Source organism: Tamandua tetradactyla, chromosome 1 (assembly GCF_023851605.1).
Source record: "Tamandua tetradactyla isolate mTamTet1 chromosome 1, mTamTet1.pri, whole genome shotgun sequence".
NCBI lineage: Eukaryota > Metazoa > Chordata > Mammalia > Pilosa > Myrmecophagidae > Tamandua > Tamandua tetradactyla.
In genome coordinates, this window is record NC_135327.1 from 83,955,085 (window position 1) to 83,969,325 (window position 14,241).

The following is a 14,241-nucleotide window of genomic DNA, read 5'->3' on the forward strand; positions in this document are numbered from 1 at the left end:
CAGAGAGATAGTAGATTACCGGTTTCCAGGAGCCAATGGGGATGGGGTCAGTAGAACTGGAAGGGGAGTTAATGCTTAGTAACTGCTGCAAAGCTTTGATGAGATGGAAAAGTTGGGGTAAGTGGATGGTGGCAATAGTGGCATAATATTTTGAATGTAGTATTTCTGAAATATTTCAGAATCACAAGTGATTGATTTAAAAATTTTTTAATTTTATGTATGGTATTACAATACAAAATTTTTAAATAGGGAAACAACACACAAGCACATAGTGATATTAGCAGCATACCAATGAATGCCTTAACTGTGTGCTGGCATTAAAATAACTTTTGTCTGCACTCTTAAAACTGCTACTATGCTTTCCTGTTAAGATTTCATTATACAGCTGTTGGTCTTGAATATACCTTACTCCTTTAAAAATATACATTATTTAAATATTTTCTTTAGTTTATACATATGGAAAAAATACTAAAAAGAAATACTTCTTCATTACTATGTCGTAACACTGACCTCTTTTGTTTAAACAAAAATAAGGTGTACCCATAGTGGTAAATTAACAGAAGGAAAATCTGCAAACAGAAACTTAATAGATTCATGTTACAGATTACTATGATTCAGGGACAATTTTATTTTTTAATTCACAGACCCAAACCCTCAACTTGCTCATTTGTTTTTTTTAGGTATTTTCTTCTGTTTATAGAAAATATTTACTTTCATTATATGTTTGTTGTAGTGACTAGTGCTGTGCTGGCATCCTGCACCCCAGTCAGAAAGCTCTTTCAACACATAACCTTGGCATTAGAGGATCTGGATGAAATCCAAGTTGTGTCTCTAACTGTAGGAATTTTGATAACACACATCTTCTCTGGGCTTAATTTTCTTATTTATAAACTGAAGGGACTGGCTAGTAAATTGTTTTACATGCCTTTCCAGGATTAAAATTCTGTCACTCTGTGATACTCTTAAGGTCCTTTTTACATTCTTCAAAAATACCTCCAGACAATTTTTTTCGTGGGGGCTAACGGGTTTTGAAATGGGTAGGTCTTACATCCTGGGAATTCAAATAAAATAAAATCTCTTGAATATTATGCAACAAAGTAGGTCATATGTATTCCTAATCCATTAATTCTTGATTATAAGAGAAAACTGACCCATATTAGATAGCTGTTAAAAAGTTGAGTTTTGAATTCACAACATATCCATTATTACTGCTTAGAAATAGAATTTTGGTAAATATAATTGTCTGCTTTCATAATCAGTTTTATTCCTCTATTAGGATTCATGATGAAACTAAGTGACATGTAATAACTATAATTATTAAGAATTTGGAATCTAGAGCTCAAATTGGTTTTAAGAATCAGAATATTAATCAAAGTTTAGATTAAGATGTTGACTTATTCAAAATAAATAAATATTCAAAATAATTTTCAATCAGGAATCTCATCATATTTTCAAAATTTCTCCACTTTAATGTATTTCTTATAAAGCACATAGCATTGTGCCTGGCAAAGGGTCATCTTAATCATAAACCAAGTTCATGACTATTAAACTTTTACTACCTAAAGTCTTAACAAATATTTCCTGAAAATAAGTGAACTGCTGAACGTGCAGGAAGGAGACAGTTATGCCTGTAAAGAATATCTTCTGGAAGAGTTCACATATTTTTATTTATTAGTAAGGAACATAATCAGATACAAGAGTTTGGGGAGAAAATGGCTATAATGAGTTAAATGAAATATATTATTAAATGGATTTTTGCCTGTTTAATTTTTGCTGTTACTAATATGGTAACTAGAGAATTTAAAATTACATATGAGACTTGCATTTTATTTCTATGGGATAGCACTAGTCTAGATAAAACCTGTTGAAATATAGGCAAACCTCAAATTGCTGCTAGGATAATCTTTTTCATAAAACATTAATAAATCTCCTGTGCAATAAAGCCAAAATACACGCAAAATCTTAAAAAAGGGAGTAGATGCATCATCTGAAGTATATTCAAGAAGCATGCTACATTTTATGAACAAGGGTTGGCAAACTTTCTTTCTGTAAAGGACCAGGTAGGATCTTCTCGTTTTGTTAGTTAGTCTCTGTTGCAACTGGTCAACTCAACTACTCAGCACAAAAACAGGCATATACAATGTGTAAATAGATAGGCATGGTGTGTCCCAATAAACTTTATAAAAACAGGCCACCCAGATTTGGCCCATGGGCTGTAGTCTGCCAACTCCCGTTATAGAGGAACGCAACATGAATGAGTTCAAATTTCATAATCTCATAGTGAGTTTTAAATTAACCAGGCTTGGTTTAAATAAGAGCATTAAAGAACAAGAAAGGTCCAAATCAGTTGGGGGACAGCAATGTTTTCTTATTAGGCAAAAGATGTAACCTACAAAATGAGACAGAAATAATGAGAAAAAAAAGATTTTTTTTTTTTATCTTGGGAACATAAAGTTATGGAAAAAAACAAACTTACATTTAACTCTATTATCCACAGTAATGTTACAAATAAGAGGTCAAAGGTGACAAACAAACAGAAAGTCCTCCGGACATCGGATATGCCTTTCTTTTCCCGTCCTTCATAGGACTCAATCCTGGCCATGAGTTGTGTGGGGTTGATGGAATGGACATCACGTAAAGAAGCATGAGAGCTCTGGCTCCCAGTAAGAGTGTTCTCCATGGCTTCTGGCAGGTGGTTCATCCTGGAGCAGAGTTAAGGGAACCTTCTTCCAACTTCACCATCCCTAGAGACAAGAGACCTTTGGGGTATAAAAGCAAAACAATGTGTTAAATCAGAGTTTACCTAAGGCAATTGTGCTACTCCCACCACTGTGCAATTAATTCCTTAACTGAAAAATTGTGTATTGACTGAGGATTGTAGCTTCAACACAAAGGGAAAGTCATACAAAAAGCAATTATTAATGGTATCAATTAATACTACAAAATAACTGTTGAAGAACATAATGGCAATAAAAAAGAATGCAAATTTACAGTAGGAAAGGTCTTGAAGACAGTAATTTAATCACAAATGAAAGGTGTGCCTGTTAACCCGGAACAAGCCTCTTGGTGAAAGGACCAAGCAGTTTCCTTGCTGTATCCAGTAGAAAACCTCTACAGTCCTGAACTGTCATTCATGGTCCATGAATTAGTAAAACAATATTAAGCAGTTTCCCAGACAGTACGTACCCAAAATGTGTGCTCTAGCTATAGACAACTTGTTTCCTAAAGAGGAACTGCTTTCTACCAAAAGTACTCAAACTGAAGTTAGCATTTCTCCATCACCTCTTATTTAATGAAAAAGCATTTTTTCTGAGCTTCTTCTTGGAAAGAAGTGAGTATATGCTCAAAAAATAATAAAGTTTATTTAAAAAAAAAAAAAGAAGAAAAAAAGAAGTGAATATAATTCCCAAATTTCAGGACCACCCCATTGATAATTACAGAAATCACAGACCCATGAAGATATGGAGATCTCCCCAAGTCAGAAGGTACTTCTTAAATAAAAGCTCAAGATGAGTAATCTATCCGATCTGATCTCCTCATGGATGGAGCAATATCATCAAATACAAAATGTGATGGATAGTATTATTGTTTGCCAAATATCCCAGTTTATCTTCCTGTAGTATCTTGCCTGTGGGAAGAATACATATCTCTGTTCACTTAACTCATATGTCTTTCTTTGGCTAATGGAATGTGGCCAGAAGTTTGTGTCCCTTTTAGCTGGAAGTCTTACAAGCCAGTACATAGCTCATAGTTTACTTTCTACCACAATGACTAGCAATGTCTAGATAAAGATGAACATTTTCAAAGTGGGTAAAAAAGAGTTCGGAAATAGATTGCTGAGACTTCCCTGGTGTAATATGGTCCCATCTGCTCCTATTCATTCTCAAGAACTTTGTACTCTACACTTGATTCTGAACTTTCTTTCCCTTCCCAAATTCAGGAGTAAAATTCCTTTCTACGCTTTCAAAAAATCTGGCTGTAAAATGATATAATATCTTTAAAGCAATTTAATTATGTGAACTAATTTAATGTTCATACCTCTAGATCTTGAAATCCTGTATCTGGAAGTCTAAAAGAAATTAACTAAACTACTTTAAGGCAAAAATTGATCTATGATGTCAGAAGTCAGGTTTTGGTTATACTAGAGGGAAAGGGAGGAAATAGCGATTAGAGGAATGAAGTGAGGGTGGGGGGCATTTAAAGTACGGAAAATTGGTAAAGAGGACCTACTGAATTTCTATTTCTAATCTAAGTAGTGGTGATATGGTTGAATTCATTTAGTGATAACTAGATGAATAGTTTCAGTGGTGTATACACTTGTAAAAAATTTAAAGTGCTGTATACTTACAATTTCTGCACTTCTCTGCATGTAAAGATCTTTATTAACAAAAGATATCATAACGCATCTACAACAGTCCCAATTAGAAAATGACCTAAATATCTAACAACAGGGTAATAATTAAATAAATCATGGGACAGCCACAGTATAGCCATTAAAATAGATGTTTATGAAGTATTGAAAATAACCTGAAAAATGCTTAACTAGATTAAAAATCTAAATAAATACTAAGTAGCATACACACACACACATATATACATATACATAGTATGTTAACAACTTTTTAAAATACACCAAAATCAAATTTTAAAAAGAATATGCCTACGAATTATACTAGATTTTAGCACTGATTACCTGATTATCTTTGGGTGACGAGATTATATTCGCCCTCCTTTTCCCTCTTCCTTACTTTCTAAACTTCCTATTTTGTACATATTATATTTACAATAGGAAGAATTCAATCTAAGTGTTATTTTTTTTTAACTCCTGGACAGACAGGTCCAGGATTTGTCTTGTACCTCCCTTGTCTGCTAATCTAAGCAATATTAGATAAAGTCTAGGTCATTCTTTGCTTCCTCACAGTCAGCAAATCAGCAAAGCATTTTGCAACGCTCAACAGAAGTCCATTTCTGTTTTTCAAAAGAAAAGAAAAAGTTCCAAAAAATTCAAAGTATTTCTATACCAGTTTGTCTTACTGAGCTCAATACCATTTTATAATAAAATCCTAGTGGAGGGAATATGAATAGCACATCTCCTAGTATAGCAGTTATTAAAACAAAGCTTACAAAGCACTAAAATTACTTGTCAGAATTCTGCTGGAAAAATAAGTAAAACTGAATGTAAATAGCATGACTGCTGTGATTCAACACACATTTCCAGTTCAAAAAGATGTCCTCTAAAACTGTACCTGGAGGAGAGTAGACATATTTATGTAATAACACCTTTTACATTAAGAAGCAACCCAGATAATTTTAAGTCAATCAAATAATCCTATATTCATTAAAATATACAGAAAAATTTAAAACTTAAAAATTCAAACTGCAGACCATTTTTAGAAAGTTCATTTCAAATTAGATCATTTTCCTACATTCCTCCCTATAGTCCCACTCCTCATGAATAAAAAAGGATGAAAAAAGCAAAACACCAGCCATAGAAATATGACGCTTGAGTTTAAATTTTTTTAAATTGACATTATTCAGTGATATACACAATATGACTTGGGAAATGAAAATCAAAGTGTATGCATGTAAAACTGTTAACTAGCCAGAATATATACTTACAATAGCTTCAATAAAAGAGTTACTCAAAGCACATATTGCTCTCCAAGCAGCTTGATCAAGTTGATCACTCTCTGTGAAAGAGTACAATCTTAAAAAAAAAGAGAGAGCTTCCTTTAAGTGTAAAGAGAAGAATTCCTAAAACCCCTTTCTATACTACAATCTAGGCTTCAACCTAACTATGTCTTTCAGAAAAATTGAATCCAAGTGTCAGTTCTTCCAAGTAGACTTCCCAGGTATCCTTACCATATCCCAATTCTCAGGTTAGGTCATGAACATCTCCTCTAAACTCCCATAGGACTGTAGATTAGTCCAATGTGGGAGTGCTTACCATACCTTGCCATAATTATCTACTTACCCGTATGCCTCTCCTACTAACTGATGAACTCCTTGAAGGCAATGATTTGTTTGACATACCCCTATGAGAGCACACTATGAGCAGTAGAACAAATCAAATATTGACTGAATAAATTTTATCTGCCATGTAGCACAGAGACTAGCACAGATCTCAAAAACCTCTGTTGAATTGAGACCACACTATTTGTTTCTTAAGAATAACTTGGATATCTTCCCAGACATCATTTCAGAAGTATCAAATATTCAATCCTTGGAACTAAGATACTCTCTGACGTTGTTTTAGGAAAGGTATGCTTTCCTAAAGAAGATGTTAAGTATTTATTAGCTGTAGGAACCTAAATCTAGAATTCAGGATGTATTCAGGGGAAGCAAAGAGAGAGGAAGGAGAATTATAAAATAAAGAAACAGTCTCTATTCCTTTCCTGGGCTTTGTGTGAGATGAGAATTTCCTTTTCTTGTTTTGAAAAATGGAAACTGATATCTTTATTTCATCTAGATAGGTAAATTATCCTCTCTACTAGAGATTAGCCAGCTATTACCACAATTAAGCTGTTAACTAACCACCCCAAAACTCAAATGCTTAAAACAACAAGCATTCATTCTCAACATCAGAGATCTGCAGATTGTCTAAGGTTCAGCTAATCTAGGCCAGGCTCAGAGGCTGGGCTTAGTTGGGCATCCCTGCTTCAGGCTGAAGGTAGCATAGCTTGGCTCCAAACTGTGCATTCATTTCAGGACTGTCCCCTGTGTCTGTTATATTCCTTAGACACGGTTACCTGGGGCATGTTCTTTTCATGGCAAACGGCAAGAGCACAAGAGACAAGCCACACCATGTGTTAAGGACTGAATTGTGTCCCCCACAAAACCTATTTAAGTCCTAACCTCTGGTCCTGTGGCTGTGGATTTATCTGTAAATTGGATCTTTAAAGATCCTATTAAGGTGAGGCCAAACTGAATCATACTGGAGTAAGAAAAGCCTATCCAATATGACTGGCATTTTTATAAGCAGAGGAAATCTGAACACAGAACTAGGGATGAGTAGGAGGAGACAGAAGGAAGACAGAAAGCCATGTGACAGAAGCAGTGACTGAATTATGGGTTGCTTGCAAGCTACTTCTGGAACATGAGACTTCAAAGAAAGCATGGCCCTGCTAATACCTTGATTTCTGGCCTCCAAAACTATGAGACTATAAATTCCTATTGTTTAGGCCAACTAGTCTGTGGTATTTATTACAGCAGACCTATGCAGCCTAACTAAGACACCACATAAAGACATTTAAAACTGTGCACATCATGCCTTGTCACATTCCATTGACCAAAGCATGTCCTAAGGCCAAGTTCAAAGGCAGTAGTGCAGGGACATATATGCCACATAAGGGTGGGAAAGATCAGTAAATATATGTTGATTAATATTCCAATATAGCACAGCTATCAGTGCTCTAAATCAGGGATCAGCAAATTGTAGCCTGCAGGTCAAATCTGGCCTCTGCCTGTTTTTGCAAATACTTTTATTACATCACAGCCATACCTATTCATGTTCTCTGCTTTCATACTATGATTACGAGTTGAGTAGTTGCAATAGAAACCATAGGGTCTGCAAGGCCTAAAATATTTACTTTACTCTATTTTTCTAGAGACAGCAACTACGGCTTTTGTCAGGTTCTTAAAGGGATCTGGATGAGAGTCACAGTTACTGTGTAATGTTAAAAAAATTTAAGTTACTAGTTTTCCCAATGCATGCTCTAAATCAAATGTGTGGTTAGCAAAACCATGAAATCTATTCTTATTTTTCCAGAGGTTGCTCAGATAAAATACCACACCTTGGGCACAGAGGTCTTTCTTGCCTTATGTTGGTCTGAGCAAGACTTTCACAGTGCTTATAACATGAAGAACTTGCTACTCTCGGCTTTGTTCCCCTTCTTTAATTTTATGCTACTACAATAGGGGAAAAACTATGCCATCTCTCTTGGCAGCCTCCTAGATGATGATATCCTTTCTAAATAAAAACAAAAGCAAAAACAAGAACAGAAAACTGGGACACTTTCTACTTCTAGGGAATTGTTTGCATCTTTAGGATCTTTCTGCATTTGTCCCCTTCTGCTTAAGCACAAAGGATATATTACCCTGACGGTAAACAGCAGCTGCTATGGACAACTACCACTGCTAGCGTATACAAAAATCCTACATTTTTTCATTCCTTTATAAGAAGGGGATTTTGACAATCTACTGGTGGCAGCCAAACCAAGCCCTGTCAACCCAATCAACCAGCCTTCTCTTTGTTACTGCCGGCAGCAAGCAGGACACTGTATGTTTTCCTTTAAAAAAGAGTATAACAATAACAGACACTAAAAATATTGAATTCAGAAAGGGCTTAGTCATCATCTTATCCAGAAGTCCCAAATTAAAGGCCTGAGGAACAAATCTTGCATAAACATGTTTGCTTGGCCTTGTACAGTATTTCTAAAGATTTTGGATGAATGCTAACATTTTAAATAATAAATTCTCATATGAATTTCCAGATCTCTAGCTTCTCTTGAAAAGTCAAAAGATACAGAATCAACAGGCCTGTATTCTCTCACCTTTACAATAAAACCAAGAAGTTGCTGACCTCCTTAGCCCGAGTATGCACTCTCTGATTTGCAGTAAGTCTCAACCTAGTCTGGAGTTCGAGAACTTGCCACCCTGTTTTACTTCTACTCTGTTATTTTACAGGAAAAGAATATAAGGCTTAGTGGATTACAAGGATACCTCCATTTAAAGAATATCTCAAGGTATGTTTTAAGATTAAATCAGGTCTTTCACTTATTTCCCCTGCATCACTTTGCCTCACCTGAGATTCCTAGAAGGAAACAGGAGAGAGGATTACCGGGCATTCAAATGGCCCTGGGATGCAGTTGTGGGTTTTGAAAGGCCCTGGAGACAGGGGCTGCCTCACAACTTTGGCTCAATGATAGGTCCACCACCATATCCTGAGACTGGTTTTCTGTGGGGGCAGAAATCAGCACAGGCTGACTCTCTTCTTACAAATACCACCACATGTGATGAGACTTCCTTTGTGACAGTAAAAGTCCTGTTTAAAGTCCTCAGTTTGGGAGACAGAGAACTTACAATGGAACTGTGAGGGAATAACCTTAATTTACAAACATACTTTGCCAGTATAGGAAAGAGGCAAGATAACAAAAAAAACAAATAGACATGCATAGAACACAGGGGTAAGGAAGACATTGTTTATATTTTAGAACCACACATACTCTTTGAGACCATAGGAAGAAAAGTTTATTTGGTCTGGAATGAAATTTTCTGTAGCACATAATCTAACTCAACCTATCTATATAGCTCGCTTGAACAACTGAAACACAGGGAGCCCAGAGTAAGTAAGAGGTCCTTTAATCCTGTATAGATTAATGTAATATCTGGATACATCCTAGAGTATATTAAGCAGATAATCAAAAAGTACTGGTGGGTGGGCCATGGTGGCTCAGCAGGAAGAGTTCTCGCCTGCCATGCAGGAGACCTGAGTTCGATTCCCAGTACCTGACCATGCCAAAAAAAAAAAAAAAAAAGTACCGGCAAAGTCCCTTGAGGGATGGGAGAAAAAATATGGAACTATTAAACCTTACCATCAGGAATCCCCTGATACTGTGTAAACTTTAGGGACACCCAAATCAATAGGCTATGCTCTTAATCCTGAGGCCTACTCTTGTGAAGGTTAAGTAGGTAGCAGAGAAGCTTAGACTACTTACAGGTATGCCTGAGAGTTACTTCTGGAGGACCTCTTTTGTTGTTCAGATGTGGCCTCACTTTCTCTAAGCCCAACTCTGCAAGTGAAATCATTGCCTTCCCCACTATGTGGGACATGACATCCAGGGGTGAAAGTCTCCCTGGAGATGGGGGAGATGACTCCCAGGGATGAATCCTGTCCTGGCACCGTGGGATCAACAATTCCATCCTGATCAAAAGAGGGGAAAGAAGTATAACTAATAAAGTATCAGTGGCAGAGGGAGTTCGAATAGAGTTGAGAGGCTACTCTGGAGAGTTGTTTCTATGCAAGCTTCAGTTAGACACTGCTACCTATTATTATCTGCCAAACCCCAACCAGGACCATTCTAGCAAATCCTAAAGAACACCTAAGGCAATATATAAGATTGCACAAGGGTTCCAGGCACTAGAGTAACTTTCCAGAAACCTACAACCTCTATTTGGGTCCCTGATCCATATAAGTCCTGAAACCTAGAGAGCCCAATCTCTCTGGAACATCAGATAGTTTCATCTTCCTACCCCATATTAGTGACAGAACCTTCCAACATGAAAAATTTAGAATGGCCATAACCCAAACATCCCTAAAGAAACAGACGGAAAGATCAAAGGTGACTGGCGGAGTTACACAAAGAAGGTAGGATTAACAAATGAATATGAATGCTAAATCACTAAACCGATATCTCTTTTAGTCTCCAGTATCTTAGAGAAACTAGAAGTAAAAATCTAAAATTGTGGAATTATAACCCATGTCAAACTCTGAAATATGTTCTACAACTAATTGTGGTGCTGTACTCTGAAATTTATAGCTTCTTTGTATATATCTTATTTTTCACAAAAAAAAAAGGAAAGAAAAAAGTCAATCGTGATGATAAAAAAAATTAAAGTCTTCTATAGCCTCTTTCTTATATTCTGCAGCAGCTAGAAGGAAAAATGTGAGAGGATCTTATGGTAGCTCATGACAAACTCTGGGATCTGTCCAGTAACTACTTGTTGAAGAGTGTTTTGAAAATTATTGCTTTTTTACTCTTTTGCTTTGTATATATGTAATACTATACAATAATAAAGTTATAAAAAAAACAGACATGCATAGAGAAGAAGGGGATGTGGGGAGGACGCTAATCCAGAGCACTACAAAAACCACAGCAAGATAGACACCTTCACATTTTAAAAACACTAGTATGAGATGGGGAAAGTTATGCCATATCTAAGAAAACCTGGAAGTTCTATAGTGTTAATACATGTCCAATTCGACTGGCTATTCAAAATTTCATTAAGTAAAATAGTTCTTCCTTTTGCTTAAATGAAAATGTTTTCTTAAAAGAGGCTGCTATATTTTAAAAACACCTCAAAGTTTGTTTGAAGATAAGATGCGCTAAAAAAAGAAAAAAAAAGCATGATTCATTGTCTTACACTTCTTCATGTGACTGATGCTATGAGGTTTGCCTACTTTACTCTGCAAAGTAAAGCTCTGGTGGTACCCTGCCCGAAGTGGCTTTTCAAAAAGTTATTAAAAGGTAATCACTGGGAAAAAAGAACTGATAGTGGGCAAGTTTTACGAGTTGAAGCATTATGCAACACTTCAGCTTCCTGAGCTGAAGAATTATCATTAAGAAGCACTACAGGAAGTTTAATTAAACCAGATCAAACAGATCTCTTTTTAGCAAATGGAACACTACCATTATGTTGACATTTTAAAATAGTTTACTTTATGCCACATATGCTACAAGTTAAATAAAATATCTAGCAAAACATTTTAAAAATCTGGCCAATCTGGTTGAATCGTAAAACACACCTCACATTCAAGTTAGTAGTTGGATCAATGGGAAAATAATGTTTAGGGAAATTTGAAAAAGTGAAAAAGTCAGCCATTTGAAATTAATAAATTAAAAAAATTCTATAAAGCATCTATATAAAATCACCCCACCAACTGTTTGGCATTACCTTAAATTAAAAAAACTAAACCTTTCCTAAGCCAAGGAATCAAATTCTTCCACCAGATCTTTATTAGTGTGCCAAGCGAAAAGTTAAAAAGAAAGAAAAAAAAAAAGGAGACTCATATGTCTGCATGAAACTCTACCAGGCTTTTAACAGATTTGCTCATACCATCAGGGATACAATGGGGAAAAAGAAGGGACACTTTTCAAACAATTAAAATAATACTGCCCTCTGAGAATGAGTTACATAATCCAATACATGAATCAGAGCAGAGGTGTATAGTATTGTTTTATTTTGTTAATGATACTGGAATGCAATATACCAGTATTAGGTTGGTTTTTATAAAAATGGATTTATTAAGTACAAGCTTATAGTTCTAAGGCCATAAAAATGTCCAAACTGAGGCATCCAGAGAAAGATACCTTGACATAAGAGAGGCTGACAGCATCTGGAACACCTCTGTCAGCTGAGAAGGCATGTAGCTGGCATCTGCTGATCCTTTGGTTTACTGGCTTCAAACAGCTTCCCCAGGGGTACTTTCTTTCTGCCTCTCCAAATGTCTCTGTGTGGGCTCTCTGTTGGCACTCCAAGCATCTGTAAATGTCTGTATCTGAGCCTTCTCTAAAATCTTTCCCCTTTTTAAAAGACTCTAGTAAACTAAACAAGACCCACCTGGAATGGGTGGAGTCAAAACATCTAAGCCACAATTGGGTGGGATAAATCTCCACTGAAACAACCTAATCAAGACATCCTACTCTACAATATGCAATCAGGATTAAGAGAACATGGCTTTTCTAGGGTACATAACTATTTCAAACCAGTTCAAGTATCCTTAAAGAAGCAAAATTGCTCACAGGCCAGCATATGAGAACAGGCCAACAGGACATAAGCCCCAATCTAAAGAGAGAAAGAAAAATGCTTCCCATCAGAAGGGGGATGGCTCAGTCAAAAGCAATGATGTATCACAAGCAAATGGTGACTGTATCTATCCTGGCACTCTTCAGGTGGGGTGTGGTAACTTTCCTCTCAGATTTAAGAATCTCCTTTCCACTGGCCAGGTTATTCCTATGATTAACATAATCACATCAAGCTTTCTGTCAATGAACAATTTAGTAATTTTCTGCCTGCTTCTTCCAACCTTTCTCTAATTCCAGCCTTCTTATTAAAATTCTGAATTCTGTGTGGGAAAACAATAAGCTGGTCAGGTTGAAGTAAACATTCAGGCTACATGACAATTAAGGTGCTCACTGTAAATTCTGAGACAGGAGTCTATACATGCAAGAGAGAGCCATGCCCAGTGGGGCTTTTGTGAACAGACAACGATAAAATCAGGTTTCTCTGTCTAAAAGAAGGAGGGTGGGCTTTAGACACAATTAATGGTGCCAATAAGTAGCTTTTTGGGAGGTAGACTTCTAGATTTCTCCTGATGATCCTCAATGGCATCATCTGGTACAAAGTCATTCTTTGAGAATTTCTAGAGATACCAGATGCCATCTTAGTGATGGTTAGGTACAATATTAGCATATTCTGTATATGGTATGCAAGTGGTAGCTTTCCAAAAGAAAATTACAGTGTTGCTGTTTTATCATCCCAACATTCTTCCAAGATCTCTTTATAAGCTTGTACATAATCATAATAATGTTCCTTAAGTAGAATTACTAGATGGATATTATGTTACCAGGCTCAAATGAAAGAAGCTATGATCAATGAACTGGGCTATGTTGACAGTAATGAAATAACTGCTTGTTCTAAAGCTCACTTGCAAGTAATTAGGTATGACTACTAATTCATACCAACAAAAGGCATGGGAGGCCGGACAGCGGTGGAGGCAGTGAACATTTAAAGACACAGGGCTGGGCGGGCCACGTGGCTCAGGAGGCAGGGATCTCGCCTACCATGCTGGAGACCTGGGTTCGCTTCCTGGTTCCTGCCCATGCAAAATAATAATAATAACAACAACAACAATAATAAAAAAATAAATAAAGACACAGGGCTGCAGGGGAAAGTTAGCTGAAGGGTTACATCTGCTGGGTAGGCAGGAGAGCCCAGGTTTGAGGAGCTGTTAGGAAAGATTTGGCGCCCTTCCTGATCTCCTCAACAGGGCACTTTAGAGATGGTCTGTACCTCCTTCTTGAGTCCCTGACCCTGTTCAGCTGGGAAAGAATGAATTAGGAATGTTGTCTCCAGGGTGACTCTCCTCCCAGAACTTGCCCACCAGGCAAAAGCAGGATGAAACAATGAAAGTAGTATTAAAAAACCATAGAGGCAGACAGTCTGGTACAAAGACTCACTGGCTTTAAATACAAGGGAAAGAGAAGTTCGTACCCTGGGAAACAGAGGGGACAATTAAACGCTTATAAACAGGGGAACTCCAAAACAACTAACAAGCAAAAGTCCAAGACAAGACAGAGGCCCAGAAAGACAGGGAAAACTGCACACTGCATTGGCCTGGGGCAGACATACCTGAAAGGAGGGCTGAAGATCAAGAATATCTGTCTTATCACCAATTGCTTACAAAATGAAAAAAACAGATATATCCCAGGGAGTAAATTCCAGAGTTAACAGATTAAAATG

General features: G+C 36.6%; 1 protein-coding gene across 3 annotated transcripts in view; it reads right to left on the reverse strand.

The window, feature by feature from the left end:
- The window catches only part of STARD3NL (STARD3 N-terminal like), a 69,471-nt gene that overhangs the window by 20,186 nt on the left and 35,044 nt on the right, over window positions 1-14,241 (reverse strand). The window contains exons 2-3 of one of the 3 annotated variants that reach the window (XM_077119553.1): window positions 5,620-5,707; window positions 2,477-2,759 (exon numbers count right to left, since the gene is read on the reverse strand). In XM_077119553.1, coding sequence (XP_076975668.1) covers window positions 2,477-2,701 — 225 coding nt within the window. In that variant the 5' untranslated portion in view covers window positions 2,702-2,759; window positions 5,620-5,707. Of the gene's footprint in view, window positions 1-2,476; window positions 2,760-5,619; window positions 5,708-9,716; window positions 9,923-14,241 lie in introns of all 3 variants that reach the window. The other 2 variants (XM_077119561.1, XM_077119549.1) reach the window with 2 other exon arrangements.